The sequence below is a fragment of the Linepithema humile genome, chromosome 3 (assembly GCF_040581485.1).
Source record: "Linepithema humile isolate Giens D197 chromosome 3, Lhum_UNIL_v1.0, whole genome shotgun sequence".
Classification (NCBI taxonomy): domain Eukaryota; kingdom Metazoa; phylum Arthropoda; class Insecta; order Hymenoptera; family Formicidae; genus Linepithema; species Linepithema humile.
Genome location: NC_090130.1, coordinates 21,981,238 through 22,001,148, shown reverse-complemented (window position 1 = coordinate 22,001,148; position 19,911 = coordinate 21,981,238). Strand labels below are relative to the sequence as shown.

The 19,911-nt window shown below is 46.8% G+C and overlaps 1 protein-coding gene across 4 annotated transcripts in view; it reads right to left on the bottom strand.

The window, feature by feature from the left end:
- LOC105668717 (uncharacterized) overlaps window positions 1–19,911 on the bottom strand; it is a 178,916-nt gene that overhangs the window by 56,375 nt on the left and 102,630 nt on the right. For all 4 annotated transcript variants that reach the window (XR_001100153.2, XR_010889494.1, XM_012361234.2 and 1 more), the window contains one exon: window positions 19,774–19,827. Coding sequence is in view for 2 of the 4 variants with exons in the window: in XM_012361234.2 (XP_012216657.1) it covers window positions 19,774–19,827 (54 nt within the window). In the remaining 2 variants the exon portion in view is untranslated. The remainder of the gene's footprint in view (window positions 1–19,773; window positions 19,828–19,911) is intronic.

Genomic DNA, 19,911 nt, shown 5'->3' with positions numbered 1-19,911 from the left:
TCTTATTTTTGTCTATGCGCCACGCAATTTTTTTTTTTATCTCTTCGCGAGATTTTTTTCCGTGCTTACGTAAAGAGACAGAAATATATTCGTGATCATCGCGCCGTTCGACTCTATCAATGTCGCGGCTTGAAATCGCACGCATCGTTGTTTTCGGCCGTGTGACGCCAGCGAAAGTGAGGTGTCGACGTGTTGCCAGATAAGTGAATTATTATCGTGAAAATAAAGTAACAACTCCAGGAAACAAATCGATCTATCACTGTCAAATAGCGCAGGATCAACGCTCGCGCTACGAGTGTTTCTTCCTCTGCAACAAGTTCAGCTCCGCGAATACGTAAAAGCGATTAGGTGTCGGAAGACGTTCTTGACAGATCGCATTTTTTATATAGCCACATATATTCCATGCAAATATACATACTGTGAATCTGTAATAATTCGCACGTGCAAATCACATGTGTCATCTATGAGAAATCGCGACGGGAACTAGGCAAGCGATGAGACACGTCGTAAACTCGAAAAACAACTTCGTCGAGGGGTCGCCGCGCGTCCCCCCCGTACGTGCCGCTTCATCCCTCGCGCGCCGACCGACCGACGAGAACGGACGAATTCGAGTCGAAACCAAAATTACCGTAGAATTTCACGCTCGAGCTTGGACGACAGGTCGCGGAAGCAAAGGACGCGTGTCCTCCGCCGACGGAGCGAGAGATGTCTCGAGCTTTTACGAGTCATAAAGCCAGTCGTGCTTCTCACGATCCGCTTCCGACGACTACGTCGACGACCCTCTTTCCTTTCTTTCCCTTCCTGCACGGCCGACTTGCGACCTTACGCTCGGGCTAACTGATAATAATACCACTTTTATTGTACAATAACCCTTAAACGCGGCGATAAAACGGCTCTTTATGGCATCAAAAATGAAATAGCCCGGTGCGTGTGCCGCGGGGCGCACGGCGAGGGGGAAGGGACGGCCGAAAAGCGAACGCGAACAGGTGCACTGACGCTTGTTCTCTCCTCTGTTTTCTCTCCTCGCGCGTCCTGGAGCGATTATCTCTCCCGAGAGCCAGCGTCGCATCGCGGGGCGAAAGGAACACGCCGCTACATCTCACGGAAGAACGGCGAACCGTGGCGTGGGCCATGGCTCGCCCGTTATCCACGGTGCCATTTTTGCCACGAGCGCGCAATTTATGCGATAGCTTCGTTAATACGTAATGAATATTAATTATTTGCCAACGACGGCGGCGTCGGCGGCGACGGCGCGCGGGGTGCGCCTCCGGTATTGTAATTTGTAATCTGCCGGAGTAAAAGTGCGTATCCACGGCGACTGGCCACGGGTGCGTGCTCTTTGCATCGATATGAAGTATCGCTTCGTTATACACCGCGTAATAAACTGGCGTGCGGAGGGCCGATAGTGGCAATGAAAAATTTTCGAACGAGAAGTAAGGGCAGGCGGTGAGAACGAAAACCCGCCAGCGCTCGATATGCCTTTAGACGCGATAATATTTCTTGCGCGGTCGTGTAGACACCGCGAGACGAATGCATGGATTTCTTACTTCGGGCCACTTCGAAAAATGAAATGGTGTCTCTTTTTCGATCTGGTAATCAGTAATAATTCCAATCTTCTAATTTTTTTAATCAATTTTTACAAATAATAATTGTATTAAACTTTTACTATCAAAAATAAAAAATCACAAAATCAACAGTGAAGACATTTTTCCTCTCCTTGCATGCAGTTCGTGATTCTAAAGGCAAGAAACGCGCGCGGCAAATAATTAAAAATTGGAGAACGCCCACATCCCGTGCTCGTCGTAGACTGCCGATTTCGACAATTAAATCGTTAGCAATTATTAGGACGAGATGCGTCCTCGCGTTCCCTATCGTTTTCGGCTCTCCGTCTGCACCTTTGCTCGGACTTCGATCAACGTCCCTTCCCCTCTTCTGCCTCGGAGCAACCTCGTGATGCAGATGACGTATTCTGGATCATAGGCGCCGAAGCCGTGTCCAATGAAGAAATTTACGATCAAAAGGCGGATCAATTTTTGAACGTCACAAAAGCAGCGATTCTCCGTGGTTAAATTTATTGAATCGATTATTGAAAACAGTCAAAAGGATCATCTCCAGAAAAATTTTAATAGGAATTTTGAATGGCGCTATTATGTTAATAGCGTTAGAAAGAAATCCAGAATGATTAGAATTCACATTTGAGCAACTATTGATTTTTTGTATTGTAGAAAATTATTATCTCATTATATGGAGTCAACTACCTATACATTACAAAAAGTCGACAACAGTTTCATCATAAACTTGCAGGCAAATTCAGAAATTCCTTTTCAGTCCGTAGATTAAACATCCCTAAGGAATAGCCGAGCAAACTCGCGGCGCCAATGCGCGCGCTTCTAAATAGTAATCATCAGACTGCGCGAGAGCGGAAGACGTGGAAGATGCGGAAAAAAGATGGAGGAAGACGAACAAGAAGAGGAAGAATAAGAAGACCAAGAGAAAGTAGAAAATGGATATAGAGGAGAAGGGGAGAGCAACAACAACGCGGCAGCACGGGCCAGCAGTTGGGGGATGCGCGGGCTGTATTTTAATTATACCGCAGGCTGCGAGAGAGAAGAGAGAGAGCGAGAGAGCCTCGTCCAATCTCGTTGTTTCCTTCTTTCTCTTTCACCTTCCATTTCTCTCTCTCTCTCGCTCCGCTCCCTCTATCTCCCTTCGCAGACGAGCCGCGGTGCATCACCGAAATGCGAAGAAATAAAAACAGGCGGAGAACAGGCGGGACGGCCCACCGCTTCAGCCCTCTGAACCGTGTCCGTCGGCTTCAGCATCGGTCCGCTCCGACTCCTGATCGTTTCTCCCCTCTTCCCTCTCTCTCACCACCGTTTCTCCTCTCTCCGCCGTGTGTTTTCTGCCGATTCTGTGTCTTACTTCGACTTACTTCCTCCATGAGACCGTCTGGTTTTATGCCCAACGCTCAGCCGGGGCCGTCTTTATAATTGACTACTTTGGCATTTGTACTTCGACATGGCTCTTTCTCAGTTAGATTACGGAATATCCTACCGCAAGACGCAATATATTCCGCATTTACGATTTCCTCTTACGATTTCGAGGAAATCATTCTGAAAATATCGCGAGATTAGAATGAAAAAGAAAATAATAAAAATTTTATTTATTATTTGATCGTTAAAAGAGTTATGCAATATGTATATAAGTGTATTGCATTGAATATACATGAATAGTAAAGTTCGTCGTGATTGCATCATTGCTTCGACGACTATTCTGTAATTAATAATAGAATGCAATGCGGTCATCTCGGTCGATCGGCACGTATGTGAAATAATTAAACGCGAAGATTGAATGGTCTGCGGTATAATTTCGCGATGGTTCGTCGTCTATTCCTATAACAGCGAAGCGTACGATCTCCATTAGCACCGATTAGCTTCTTCCATGCCCGAATTTGTCCCGCCTGTCACTCTCTCGGCCTTGCCGTTCACGAAACTACACCAGACTGATTTATCATGACTATCTTCTCACGGATGTTGAACATTCCGTGATGATAAAAAAAACAATATCGTTTCCGCCAATATCCGCCTATTCCTCACGTTGGCGATTATTTTACAACGTACGTAAGCAATATACTTAAAGCACTTTCATCGAGTATCAGAGCAGAAAGAAAGAAAGAGAATATATTTAATTTTAATAAGTAATTATATAAAAATTATTGCTTTTAGTAATTCGTAAAGTTTTTTACTATTTTCTCCGTTTTATTTTCTGTTACAGCTGCTTATATTCATATTTTATGATAAACGTGTGTGGGTTTGAAGAGATTTTCTTATAGATATCGAAACATATTGATTATCTAATTATAATTTACGTCGCATCTTCCATTAACGTGTGAGGAACGTCTTAAAATAATTGGGCCGCCACGTACATGTCTCGTATCGCTGCTGCGTATCATGCGATTTTAATAACCGTATACTCTTCAGCACGCACATCTTTTGACTTCCATCGTGCGTATCCCGTAATTATTAAATTACAACACGTGTAACGTTACCATCGTAAAAAATAAACAAATAAAGCAGTACGGTAACTGATGTATACCAAATTAAGCTCCATCAAGCTTTGATTCAGAAAAAAACAAGTTCTTTTATTTACTATGGAATATAAAGATTTTTAGATTAACAATGTTTACATTAAATAAATATATTAGTTATTAAATAATAAATAAATCTTTCAGATTATTGTATTATTGTATTTGAATCAAAATCTATAGATCTTTTACGTCTTTGTTTCGTTTTCAAAATAATATAATTTCAAGCTATATTTGATTTTTCCTCGATTTAATACTGTGTATGTCGTCGCAGCGTTCGGAGGCGAAAGGTGCTACACGACGTACCTGATCCGTTCGATCTCGATTACACAGGCCGCGCGTGATTTATCGCTTTGTCATGGCGCAGTTTGATACCGCGCGATCGAAATCTGGACCGGGGATATCCTCGCTCCTTGCCTACACCCACCTTAGGCATTCACGAACGCGGTATAAATCTTCGCCGTGAGTTATAGCGCGGCGCGTAGGTACGTGTGCGCGCATAAACGTACTCGATCCAACGCGCGCAACGAGAGCGCTCGGTTATTATTTCATGATACGCGCGCGCGCGCGCGCGTGTGTGTGTGTGTGTGTGTGTGTTCATCACATACATTTTGTATATTCATTACATATATCAAACCGCGTCACACTTAGTGCCCAATTTGGCGTCACGCGCCCCCGTATCCCTCGGTCGTCTGTTTCTACTTACGCAGACAGTTCTGTCCGCGTTGCGACGCTTTAATCCGCGGAACGAGCTCGTTTCGGATAAACTCCTCGTTTAAGTGAAACTCCGACTCTCGAGCGGGTCTTAAGTCCTTATCCCTGTTCTATATCGTTAACCCGGGACATACGCTGTTTCCAGGGAGAGATCGATGAAAAGCGCCTATCGCCCCGCGCGTATAAATCAAAGCGTTACGCGTCAATTCGTCGATTTGCTTGTTTGATCAGCTCCATCCGATGTAATTTATTCCACACAGCGCGGGGAGAGTTGCAGTCTGTCAAAAGGGAAAATACTTTTCTTGAATTACTGAGCGCAAAAGAAATTCGCCGCAAAGTCGTAAATGTATATATTCGAAAGTCAAATTAATTTGTTCTAATTACTCTATTATTTTGCACGACAATTTACAAGGGAATGTAGAAATTGCCAATAAATACAGGTAATACGTATCCGACGATTTTCCGGCAATTTTCCGACTTGTGGTTGACACGTGTCCATTTAAGGAACCCTTTCAGGTTGTCACTGTCGCGCGTCGTCGAGCTCTCCTTACAACATTCCTACGGCGCGGTCGACATCAATCTCGTCATTAGTCTTCCCGTTCCTTCGGCCCACCCCCGCCCCGGACTGTCTTGCTAGACTCACGGTAAAGTTATTGATAATTTGTCATACAATCTCCGACTGCAAGCGGGCCATCCTTCATCCATTTTGACCACGAACAAACCGTTATACGTAATCCGCGCCGTTGTGAAGACAGGCACGCTTCTTCGTCACCCGTTGCGGCGCGAGCGGAAGATCAATCGATTGTTTACGCTTGTTTCTTTGCGTCGCAATTATGTAAAACCTGTCGTGGAAGAAAGGGGTCGTAAACGACGCGCGTCGTAGCAAATAATGTTATAAAATATTCATAGTCGGCGCAAAATCGTAAACACGTCGATAATAAACACCACGCCGCCGCATAATCACTGCGTATTTTTACGAAACAATAATTCCTCTAACGGCCATTGTGCGCGTATTCTAATTGGAATTCTACCTAATGCAATTTTTATAGACAATGCCCTTTATCTCACCCGCCTGTCAATTAGCGATATTCTTCAACCGTTTTTCGGTGAAAAGCTGGATCGGGGATACCTGGGAAAAGAGAGAAGAGGAACAGCAGGCGAACAGCATGAAACGCGAAAGGCCCTCGGAAACGCCCTCTCCGCCCTGAGACGCCTCCTGTCCGTCAAACCGTCATCCCCCTTCTTCCCATTCTATTTCTCGCCGCGACCTCGACGACTTTCGTTTCGCTTCCCTTTTTGCTCCCCCGTGCAACCACCTACCTGCACATAATTACAATCGACGAAACGCCCCGACGTGAGATACCCCTCGACCGGCGCCGTGTATCCGCCGACGGTCCTATTTCTCAATGCAAACCAAATCGCACGAAATTACGGGGAACGAGAAAGCGGAACACGGCCTCCGAAATTGCGGCTCATAGATTTTCGAAGCAATATCTGCGCACTTACAGTCTTTTTTTTTTAAGAATGCACGGTATTTAACCTCAAGATTACTTTACATTCGCATCCAATTTTTTTAAAAAGTCACGAAGAAGACTAGAATAATCTACTAAAATATTTGCATATACACAAAGCTCTAGAGATCGATCACTCGAATCGCGCGCGGCGAAGGCACCACGCAACACGCCATCAATAATTGCGCCACCGATTCTCTCACCCTTTTTTCCAGAACTAACGCAGTCTTCGCCGGCGGAAAATTTGTTCTGTCACGTGAACTTCCATTACCGCGATTAAACGCTCGAAACGTTCGTGGCGGCCGGTAAGCTGCAATTTTGTGGCACACAGCTGGGATCTGTTCTTGCCGACCGACTGCTCGTGCCAGCGTCAGCCTTCTCTCTCCCTGCCGCTCCTCGCCTTTTCTCTCGTTCTAACTCTTAATACCTAGGTGTGGAAATGACTTGTGGGATCGGCTGGTAGCGCGGAATGGCAGAAAAGTGGTACTTTCAAAACGATACCCTAAATCACGAAATCGAAGGAGGGATCGCAGGATGCATTCGACCTGTCAGCTCAGCTTTCTCCCACTTTTTTCAAGCGACCGGCCGCTCGCTCGTCCATCTGTTCCAGACCGAGAGCTTTGAAAGGAGATTCGCGGTCAATCAAAGATCCGAACGCACGAATCGCCCAAATCCACTCTTTTCAATACACATATATGTTATAATTGTTATTCAAATTTATAATTTAAACTTCCACAAAAACAATATCATTTAAAAACAAATATTGCAAGCTCAATTAGATACATCCTGGACATGATTAATTTTATCAATAATTTTGCGACATTAAAATGAAGCAAAATGTAACATATCTAGAACAACATTTTAACTCTCTTATCTGAAATATTGGAATAAATGGTTATTTGCTTAGCTCCTTTCTTTCAGAATTTTGATTGTGCAAATTGAGCGACAAGCATGCAAAGCGAATCCGAGCAGAATTAGAAACGGTTATCGAAAAGCTTGTAATGCAATTCAATGATTAACTGACGCGTACGGTCGCAGCGTAGTCAACAGAGTCACAATTGAGAGTCGTCTGCAAATAGACGCATTGATAAGACAGTTCGATCAGTAGCAATGCCGTTATTAATGCAACGTCACGTGCATGGTCCGGCGCTAACGACGAAACTCGAATGATCCAAATAAAATTATTGCGCGGCAACATTATATTTTGATAAACCGAGCAAACGCGATGTGACTGATTATGAACAGATGGCTACGTCCGCGTAACATGACGTTTCCGTCGTCGATTGTCGATTCACTCGCACGAGCATTCGCCCGCGGGGCTCGATGGTTTTATTTAAGGACGCGGCGGGAATGAGCGTAACGTCAACTACACGCAGACAAATTAAATAATATCGCAGGTAAAACCTGCCCAAGCGGCATCAGATGTCAGATCCCCGTGTTATTAAGTGACGGTGGAATATTGTAACTTTTCCAAGCTGAAGGGAAATTATTCAAAAATAAAGTCTGCTGATACAAACTTCGGGGAAAAGTATGTATCGAATGGAGTGTTTCGAAAAGCGGATTTCCGAAGTTTTATTGCACAGACGGTCATTAATATTATAGCGCAGAAGAATGCATTTTTCAGTTATCTACGCGATCGAGCGACTTATTACAATTGCGCTCTCTCGTAGAATATTAATTCTCATAAAAATAGCGGACCAGGTCAATGTCTCTATAACGGCTGATGTATACAAACGTGACTAACAACTTCGGAAAAGCCACCGCGGCTGTGACGCGGCAGAAAGAGCGGCTAACGATCCGTATCCCCCGCGTGTAGTCGCGCCGTCCCCGTGGAGAACGTTGGAGAACGAGGAAAAAAAAGAGGAGCGCACCGAGAGAGGGATCGGTTTCTTTCCGACGCGGGGCAGCGTATGATCAGGTCGCTCGATGGTCGGCGGGGTGATCAAAGATTCCGGGCTGCGTCCTTACAAACTAGAAAAGAAGCAAAAGCGTAAGGGGAAGAGAGGAGAGGGTGCTTTCACCCTCTCTTTTCCACCGCCGGCGCGGCGAACAGATAACGAAGAGAAGATCAAAAGAGTGAGCGAGAAAAAGAGAGAGAGAGAGAGAGAGAGAGAAAGAGAGAAGGAGAACGATCGAGTCGGAGGGTGAGGCGACAACCCGTGACCAATCTGACACTAAATCAACTGACGTGCGCTCGGCTGCACGGGCGCACAAACGCGCGCCGGTGCATACGAGCGCGAGCGCTCGCCCTCGATGCGGGCTACTCGCTTGTAATATGTGTAACATTATGTATGCGATGCTTCCTTCTCGGATACTCTCTCCGACGAAGACCCGTTAAATAAATTGGCTCGCGCTGTGCCACGAAAGAGAAGATTCACCTGGGAAAGAGAAAAAGAGAGAGATGCAGGATGCAGCGATCAAGAATATCCACGCTCGACGTGATCGCCGCGCGACAATAAAGTTAGGGAATAACTAAGGTCGTAAAAGCGCGTAATTCACGTAATTACGATCGGCTGTGTTGCTTCGTAAACTTAAACCGCGCAGCTCGTGCCCGATCAATCTCGTTGTCTTTCTCCGAACCGCGGACCTCGAACATATCGCTAATAAGGCAGTATGTATACAGATGTTCGTGGCCGCCGCGATAGGTGAGCGAGACGTGCTCGCTTTACTATTCGTCCCGCGATCGCACGCTCGCGATACGCGCAGAATATTGCGTCCCGCGCTTAAACGTTTCAGCGCGCGTCCGCACACCGACGGACCATGGCATTCGTTATTGCTTACCTCGCTGAGCCGATGTCACTGATAGATCTGGGGCAAAAAATCGACACATCGCCGGAATAACACATTTGAGATCACGCGACTGTGCAAGTTTGTTGAGCCAACATGACATCTAAGTTATATGGCTCGTGATGTAGCATAAATTTGCCGTTGCTTGTAACACGTAAAATCATATTCAACCTCACGTGTCAGATTATTTGTAACTCACGCGTCAAATTATGTACTCTCTTTTACGAAAATCGTCGAGCATGAGAATATACGGCGTAATAATGAACGCGAAAGAGTGGCAATTAATCAGTAAAGTAAAGCCGCGGCGGTAATTAACAGCATTTTAACATACTAATATTTTAAAGACGTAATAAAAACAACTTCCCAATCAAGCAACTAAAATTCACTCTTAATAATCATAAAAACTATACGTTGAACATTTCGATGCGCAGAATTTTCATGCATTATAATTTGATCGCGTATAAAAAAAAAACAAAGTTCAATTCAAGCTAATTTAAAATACAAATACGCGAATACGTTTTGGATACTTTATTATTCATCATCATTATTTTTATATTTTCTGCAAGATCAACTTCTCGGTCGCGCGATTATTTTATGGAGGCAAAAAGAAACAAGAAAAACAAAATCGACGAAAAGAAGCTCGCGGATAATATTTCTTGCGACGCGAAGCTTTCGCGATGTCTACGGCGAAACCGATACGCACACGAATCCTTAACGAGCGCCGAACTGAGAGCCGTTCTCTCTTGTTGGCTTTTTCATTCTCTCGGCAGGCCTCGGCTACGTGGTTGCAGTGGCACGATTTTATCTTTGGATTCCGTAACTCGATAAACAACGTTGGGATGTCATGGTGGGCCCCGTCTACTTCTTCCCTTTGAGACTCGAGCCTCGGGGGCCTCGTGTCTCGTAAAGATCCCTCTTTATTGCCGCCTCTCTCGTTTTCAGTTCGCTTTTATAATTTCCTTTTTGAAAAATCCGGCACACAGAACCGCGCCGTGCCTTCTCTTCTTCCTCGGCTAACCCTTCTCCCCCTATTTCCATTTTTCACTTTCTCGCTCGCCACGCCGTTTGCCGCCCCCGGCGCACAAAGAACGAGAGGGACGAGAAGAAATAATCGTTATGCCCCCTCATTCGGATTCGGTATTCCATTGAGAAACTTCGAGAGAGTCACAGGAGGGGGACAATGTTGCGTGTATATTAAGGAACCACCGATTCGTGAGCGTTATATATAGAAAGCGCTGGGACGCTGATCCGAATTTACCGCGATCGATGCGCGGGATCGCAACACCGCGGATAAAAGAGGGAAAAAATAACAATCTGCGTGCAACCTCTACATTTGCAATTTTTTCGTTAATCCGATCGTTAATCCGATCGTTAATCGATCTATCGCGATGTAATCATACGCAACATACAATGTCGCCGAGATTCTAAGTTCTCGCCGCGTGGAGTAGCGAGCGCGGATTAACAGCGTTTACGAGATAAATCTCGCTCGTCCACTTAACTCGAACGCTTCCGCTCAAATTTCAGATTTTCCTTCCCCTCCGCCGAGGAATCTCGCTGAGTATGACTCTCCGGATGCCTCGTTTCTGTCACGTCTTACGCCTCGCGCTATACTTAGGAAGCTGGGTCGTTGATCCAATTCGCAATTGCGATACATGGCGCGCGTGTCTAAATCTGCATAGTCATCGGCGGCGCGAGTTCGCTCGCATTATGCATTAACTATGCAGATGCCAATCAACCGTAACGAGCAAGGAACCACGCGGCGCTTCCTGACACACTTCCTGCCGGTAGGTGCCTCGTCCGGAATATCCGCCCGTCTGCAGCACGCCGGCACGCTCGGAAATAAACCAGGCCCTCGCAATTTTCTCGGCGACGCGCATCGTGGAGAATTTCGACGGAATTAAAGGGGACGGAATTTCTAATTTCGGGACGATCGTCGCGCGGATCAGCGAAAGAGAGGTCCATCGACCCAGGATCGGGCGCCTCCTCCTCGGGAATGAAGCCTTCCGGCCGTCTGATCCCACGATCTCTAGACCGGGGTCTTCTCTCATAAAATCGCCGAAAGGAAGATTTTTAATTGGCATAGGAGTCGAATGGGACCGTACGGGGGCGGGCGGGAGGAGGCAGAGCGAGACAGCGAGCACGAGACTGTGAGTTCGGTGGAGGTGGGGAGAAGTAGAAACGTTGAAAATGATCATCGTCAACATGGCACCGACGAAACCGACGATTCGTGAATCCGGACTTCGATATTTCATATTTACGACGACGCCGGCGAGCATAACGTTTCATCGGGTGACTAGCGGAGGGGGGGGGCGCAGGGAACGGGAGGACGCGATACCGGCAGGCGGGACGACGAGTTCCTCGGAAGCTTTAATAACCTCGCTCCATCGTTCTCGGACTCGTATCGAGGGGATTATATTCCGTGGATTAACATATTGACGCGGTCTTCGTGGGGCCCCGAGCCGCGTCGGGCCGAAGAAGAAGAAAGAAAAAAAAGAAACAAGTTAAGAACCGAGTTACTAAATCACTCGCGGCCCCGGCCGTATAACCGTTCCCCGAGAGGAATTATTATTACTACCGGTAACCCACCTATTCGAAATACCTGGACAGCCTCCTATCGCGGCTCCGCGCCGGCCGTCGCGCGAAGATCTCGGAAGCATCGGCCTCGTTAAGCCCAAGGTCGCCTCTACAAGCCGACGGTATTGAAACGCGCGTGATTGCACGGCTTGCGTCGCGCTCGTTGCCGCCGTCGGGCTTCACGAGATCTTGTTTATAGATCGCAATGGACTTCCAGATTCAATTCCGTCCGCCTGCCGTCGGGCACTGTCACGCGGGTCGGCGCCGAAAAACTCGGCAGGGGCAGAAACACTTCGATCGCCGCTAACTCCTCGCAAAATATGATGGCGTGATGACGATCGAAAAATTCTCGCGATTCATTGTAGCCCGCTCTGGGAAAAAGTTACACAGCGAAAGGTGTACGGTGTCGCCTGACTGACTACTTTCAGTGATAACGAATGATGCTCCACTTTATGTCAGCTCTATAAACGTACCGCTGTCGATTCGGTGACTTTATTGATTGGATATATCGAAGTTCAATCGTGATGACTCGAAATTTGTAATTAACTCGCATCACTCTTGCGCAATATGTTTCGAAATTCTTCGCGTTCCGTCACTCGCGTTTTTCCACTGAATTACAATCACACTCGCTGCTAATAAAACTCGTCGGCAGACCGCGGAAAGTACAGCGCGGTCTCTTCATCGTCGGAACGAACTGCGGTTAACTCGCATCGTTGAATGGAAGTAACGACGTAGCGTCGGTCTGCGGTCGAGGGCAGGACGAAAAATGTGCGTGAAACGTCGTGATAAATGATAGGACGTACTGGGCCGGCCCTAGACCCGAAGACCCAGAGACCCACTCGCCGCCGCGGATAAAGGACCTCGCTGCCTTGTCTCGGCGCATATTAATGGACAAACATAATCGCCGCATCTCAGCAGGAGCCGCCAGCTGAAATATCCGCTCCGTCGTTGCTGCCTCTTCTGCTACGGCCTCGGCCCACCGCCGCAGTTCTCCGCACGATGCCAGGAAGCGACGTTCCTCGGCGCGGATGTACGCCGAAGAAAGAGTTTCCTTCGCCGGGATTTCGCAAAAACGGAAGAACAAGCGAATTTCTATGCGCGCACGGGAAAAAAAACCGAGAGTTCCGCGAGTTGTTTAGACGAGTGAAACGTGTTGTAGAAGAACCGGCTAAAATAATGTTGTAAAATAATTCATTTACAAGCAGTGTGGTTGCAAATAAAAATGCAAGTGTATAAAAGTAAAAAAAATATTTTAAGTTCCGCTCCAAGTGGCAGTGAATAAATTTCTCGGTGCGACGCTGAAAGACAATGACGTACGAAATAATGTGGCAATTTGAAGACAGACTTTTCGCATATGCATTGCAAATATTATAATTGTCGGAAATACGAATTTTAGAAATATAAAGATTTGCAATTTAGAATAATTAACTAAACATTACGAATATCGATTACTATTAATTTTGTTCTATGACTTTTTTTCAAAATCAAGCCTCTATCGTTCGCGGCGAAGAGTCTTCTAAAAAATTTGTATACTAATAAAGAATTTTTCGCAACACTATACATCGAGTGTACGGCAAACGCTTGAAACTCTTTGATACAACTATGAATCACCATGATATATATATATATATATATAACGGTTCACCCCATATCATTATTTATTCTGCACACTACTCAACGCGACATTAGCGTGTATGAAACACGTTTTTGCGCGAAATTTCTAGCACCTATGGTTCATTAATCGTGCGAGAATAGCGGCCTTAAGCCTAACGAGAGTTCCACACATTTCCATCTCTCTCTCTCTCTCATCAAGAGACATAGATATGCTCGGGGAAAAAGCTGGGTAAACAATTTCTTTCCTCGGAGAAGCGACGCGCGCGGTACCCGCGATTTCCCGCTCTCCTCTTTGATCCCCGCGTGCATTCGCGCGTCACGATACGCGCGACATCACGGCAAGTGCCGTTTGATTACGCCGTCCGCTATCAGCCGCTATAAAGTCGATGGAAGGCGGGCGTTAAAGCCGCCTCTCGGGCCCGCCTCTACCTCCCGTGCCAGGCTCCCCACCGTTTCGTTTCGCCGTCTCTCACCGTCTCTCACCGGGAGACGCTACCAGACCCGCCGCGGGCCATGAAGCTGGTGGCCGAGCCGAGTGCTTCGCTTTGGCGGAGCTGGCGAACGCTCGCAAACCACGGGCCGAAGTAGGCAGAACGGCGCGCCATACTACCACCGCGCCGGAGACGAGCCTATATATCTCTCGCTCTTTCCGTCTTTCTGCTTTCTCCATCTCGGCCCCGCTCTTCCCCCTTCTCACTCTCACGTCAAGGTGCACCGTGTCAGTTCGTCTTCGTCCTTCACGAAACCGCCTTCGAATGCGCGCGCGAGCGTGTCGCGTGATCGCGATCCCGTGTATATGCACGCTCGTGTGTGCGTGCGAGGGTTGCGCGAGTGCGTGCGTGCGTGCGTGCATGCGTGCACGTCCGGGGGTTTAATGGGCCCAGCTAATGACTATTGGCCGGCAGACCTGGGCGGGACCACGAGAGCGCTCGCCTGGTGCACACACTTATGTATGCGCGTGTATATGAGAGGCAGGGTCCCCGTCTTGCATTAACTGCACCTCCACGTCGTCGGCCACGAACCGCTGCCTGTGAAGCATTTTGGCCTTTTTTCCTATTTCGCCGGCTATTGTCGGGACGCGCGATTTTTCAGAAGCATCGGTAAAAAATCAAATCAGGAAGCGAAATGTATAATCGGAGTCTCGTAATGCAAGATAATATTAAGACTTTTCTCGGTACGTGCGTTCGCTCGATGCTATCTAAAATTGGCGCGCATAACGGAAGTGCCGAGAATAAAATCTGCTTTACAAGTTTAGAACCGTTAACGTTCCCATTTCAAGACACAGTCATTTTTTATCGCTGCGAAGATAGGATCGTCCAAAGTTAGATATGTCACATGAATCCTATTAAATTTTTACAGGCATCACTTCGCACAGCGGGACGATTAAATCTGGACGTTAACTACGATTTGATAAATACATTCAGCGTGCGTTAAATTAAAATTTGACTCGAATAACGCGATAATAATAAATCAAATCTGCACGACGCGCGCGACGTAGGTCCTCCCGGCGTATTTAGCTCGCGACATTCAAGACAACAGTGCGAGTAGCCATTTTAATGTCATCGACGGACATGGATCCGCTGCAGGGGGACGAGCCGAAAGGCCACGGCGGTGATTCCCGCGGAGGTGCGCCGCCTTCCGTGGTGTCGGGTCTTTTACGACGCGATTTACATAGAATGGTCGTCGCAGGTCGACGCATACATCGGCAGCGCTTAGAGAGGCAACGCGAAGAAAGAGAGGGACACGGCGTGTCTATACTCGCGAGCTCGTAAGTCAGTAATGCGGAGCAGACGCGGAGCAGACGCTGAAAACATCCATCACGCTCGCGGGGCCCTATCTCGTCCCGTGGATCTCTCTCCGCTTCATAATTACATTCTCGCCAGCGCGGAGAGAGACCGGGGGTACCGCCGTATCTCGAGATGTGTTCAGCCATCCCTCCCGACATCGCAATGCGTACGCGCCGGGCAATTAAACGGAAAAATGCGACGTACGTGCGCGCGCGCGCGCGCATTTCACTCCCCAATTATGCACGTCGAAATTCAAGGAAGCGCCACCGCGCCTCGTTACGCAAAGCAGCGCTCCGTTGCGCGGAGTATATATGTTGCTCATAATCAATTATTAATGACGATTGTAAGATAGCGCGAGAACGCATATACAACATTTGTATGAAATATTATACGCAAGCATGTTGCATGAACACGGCGCAATTAAGTGAAAGAATGGGGCAGACGTGCAGACGTTCACTTTCCTCGAACGATGCATCTGCGCCGAAAATTTCCGCAGAAAGGAGAGGCTGTGCGCGTCCTGCTGTGTTAATTAAGTTATTTATATTAAGCTTTAATTAGTGCCTACAAGAGACGAGACGTATTCTGTTTTCAAAAAAATCTTTGCTGTAAAATGTGAATTATATTGTTTGCTAAGTTTTGTACGTCACGTCACCGCTTATTGAAATAAATCTTGAACACAATGTAACGTAATAAACATAGACAAATACGCGAGAAATGACAATTTAAATATGTAATGCCATTGGTATTTTACGAAAGTCGATGTCGCTCTTTATACATGAGGCTTCCCCGGCGAAATCGAATAACAACTTATTATACGTTAAGGACATGCAGATGAGCGTCTAAGATAATCGCAGTTGCAGCGTCTTCTCCGATCGAGATAAACTACGTCCTGGCATTATCTCATTATGCAAGAAACTACTTTAAACGTAGCAGTATCGATAAATTAATGACGCCATGCCGGTAATTACTTGGTAATACGCGTGATTACTTAGTCGCGAGCAACGTGATTGTCGACTGCTGGGTAATTGGAGCGAAACTTATCTTAACGATCGGTTATTATCTCCCGCATTCTTCTTAAACTTGTTGCGTAGGACTCGCGAGGACTTCGATGTAATCGGATGAAAAAAATGGTTGAAATTTGCTCGGAATCGCGTGCATTCCTCACTTACCTTGCGGCAAACTTTGTAGCGAGACTTTTCAAAATTAATATTTCCATTACTAAAATGAATTCCGCCTCATCGTAAGTTTATCTTCCGTCTTATCCACGAGACCAATAATAGTTACATATCACTTACAAATATCACAATTATAAAATTATTAATTACAAATACACGCAACACTAACGACCAGTTTCATTGGTCGCATTGGCGTTGATTAATATCAAACGTAGTTTCACTGATCGTTTACTTCTTTCGAAAGATAGCGATCAGTTGAACAGTTAAACTGCGAGCAAAGATAATCGTTAGTGCGACTGCTAATAAACGCGGTGTAAAACTCATCTGGGTTAACAAGAAACACCTGAACTACCAAGCGACAAGTTATATCGAGCAGCATGGCGCCTCCCTAATTTCCGCTCGCATAAAATAATCAGCGGCGCCGTGGTATATTTTTTTCCATAGCATCTCCGTAGCGCGACGGCAGCTGCTTCCAAGACAAAAAGGTCAGCGCGAGGTAGCCGGGCGAAGAAGCCGATTAAACTTTCAGGGTATGTGACAATGGCTAGAGAACGAGGGCGGCAGGTGCCTCGCTCATCTAATATTAACATCGCCGATCGATAGCGCCCGGGAGAGAACGAGAAAGGACGAGAGAATCGAGCCCCGAGGCCGACGTGGGTGGAGACAATAATCGGCTGGATAACTCGTTTGTCTTCTCGCGCTCGGTTGTTCGTTAGGGACTGTCTATCGCAAATATCGTGCGAGCACGAACGTATTTACCGATGTCTCCCAGCGAATTGGAATCGTGAGTTTGAATCCGCCGCGGCTAAATGGGAAAGCGGATAATGACAGCCGCGGGGGTGGTGGCGGCGGAGCGGAGCGAAGGTGGAATTTGTTATTTATCTTGTTCCCGCGCGGAGAAGTATCGGCGTCGCGGTTCCGACCGTAAATCATCATCCGCGGTGTCTCGTACGATTCTGACCGGTCGATTTAGCGACGAAGAAATTCGGAAATTTTTTTCACTCAACCGCGTGTGCGATATTTTAGATTGGTATCATCGATCTTGTTCGAGAGAGTCCTCTTAACGGCCGCTTTTAATACGTTCGCGTACTTTCCACGCCGTCATCGTCTGGAACGATAATATATTCACTTAATAGCGAAGTGCACTACGCACGGAACTTACTTAGGCGTAATTACGTTGTATCGCGTCACTATGCCCGTACGGGCTGCAAAGTGATCCGCCATTAGATATGCAAAATTCCTGTTAGCCGACCAGACGGATTTCTGAATATTTCAACGAGCGTTTCCGCGCAGCGTGTGCAATTCGCGCGACTGTCGTAACCGCGTTTCTTCCCTAATATCGCTCTCATTCAACGTCCGCGGGTGATTTCCTCTAGCGTGAGCGGCGGCTATCGCCCGCGCCCCGGTGCAAGGGTTGCAATTTTTGTATTTGCAGGAATATTTATAGCGGCAACGGGGATTACCATAAACAACACGGCGAAGAAACTCAGGGATTACTGTATTTAAAGTGCAAGGGGGAATAATTACCGTGAACCGCGGCTACTAGCAGAGCCATCGAGGTCGACAGCAGAAAAGGGGCGTGCTGAACGTCATAGAACGATACCGGCAGCTTGTTCGTCGAACGGAGGAAAGGAAATAGAAGAGAGGAAAAAAAATATATAAAACCTCATGCTTCCTTTTCGTCGGACGCGGTATGGTGTAGCGTTCGACGCGAGCGAGACACATCGATTCGGCAGGTTGTAATCATCTCTGCTTCTCTCTCGAAAATAGTGAAACAACATGAGCCGAAGAGAGAGAGAGCGTCTGCACGCGAATTTACGCCCTAAAAATACAATTATCGACTACTTGTTCATTGCTTGTTTTCACACTTGCCTCAAGATGGAAAAAAAAGACCGATAAAAAAATAAAACCCACCGACCTGGCTCTTTCCTGAAATATTAATATTAACTATAATATTTATCTTTTGCGGTTGTTCTGGGAATCGTTCATGGAATACACCGAAACTTTTGCGACATAAAGTGCAAAGGTCATTGAATTGCGCGGCTAACGAGCGGTAGCCGTAAAAGGTATAAATTCGCTTTACGTACGTTCGGACCTCGCCGAGTCACGCAGCGCTCTTTGCGACTTGATGATGATGAACTTCCCGGCCACCACTTTGCCTCGCAAGCTCGCTCGTAAAGTCGAATTTAATCTGAACGGGGCAAAAACGACGTTGCGAAGGCAACGATGTGCAGTTACATCGCGCGGATCTGCGCAGAAATCTCAACTGAAATTTCGTACACGCGCGCGTGAAGCAATTTGCGAGAAGATTTATTTTAATTACATTTCGAATTCGCATGTTGCGTCGCGATAATTCCAACGTCGGGATTCGTTAAATTTCGATGCCGCCTAACGCGCTTTCATTACACTTGTAGGATACGCGCGGCCGCTGACACCGGGGGGATTTACCGCGTTTTGTGTTTACGACTCGATGTATAAATTATCGTGACCCAAATTTTGATGCTCGAGTCCCGGGGACTTAATCCCGGGACCACGGAATCATTTGCCTCCTGAATAAGTAATGAAGCGCGACGTAATCGCTGAAGGGGGCCGCGATGAAATTCATCGATTCTGCTCTCCTGTATTTTATCGCGATTACACGTTATCTCTATCGCGTTGAATTTCCGCCGTGCTCAAATCTGAGAATGCCTCTATTTATCGATAAGCCACCGCGCGCGTATCCGGCGTCAGCGTTAATATTAATACGTTACAGCGACGCTACCGCGCAGTTAACACGTTCCTTAGATTACGCCCACCGTATCAGGAGAACGTACGGCGCCAGGAACTTTACGGCAACGTTATTTTCATCGCTGTAACTTAACGTCGCCCTCTTATCGCGCCGACCGCTACGATAGGCCGACCGGTGGTATATGCATACGCGATTGTTATTGCCGTCCATCCAACACCCATCTTTGCCTCTGCTCCGGTCATTAGCGTGATCGACAGTGCTATTACTTCCCTTTGTGCGTTCTCCTGCCGCGTGTGCATAATTAGCATTGCGTAAATCTTACGACGTGCAAGCGGGAATGCTTTTTTTTTCTTTTTCATATTGCATTTTGCCGCTGACACGTTTGTCACGCGGGCTTATTATAAAATGCAGCTAAAAGGATCACGTAATAAAAGCGCGCGAGAGAGTTCTTTGAATCGCAACATGTAATCGCAACTGCGAGTCAACAAAATACAACAGGAATAACAATATTTCCACGATATTTCGAAAAGAGGTGCATGTCAAACACGCATTTTCGGGAATAGCGCCGCCGGCGCGTAACAATCGCGTCGATGCGAGTAGAATTTTATGCTGTAGATCGATATTCTCGATTAAAAACCACTGTGCTTTGCTCTCGTGCCCGCTCGACCAACCGTGAGTCTACTATCCGCTATCGCGAGGACGGCTATTCGATGGCTCGCACGTGGCATTGTACAGCAAATTGATCATAACGAGGTTTAATTAAAAAAGACAACACTGGGTATTAAAAGCGATTACTCACGTGCGTTTCATTTTTCCACACCATAAAAGCGACTACAGCACCCTCGGCGATGACCTGAAATCAGTAATTGATTATGTATACATAAAGCTATGAAAACGCGCGCGGCACTAAAATATTTTTCAATTGTTGAATAAAATG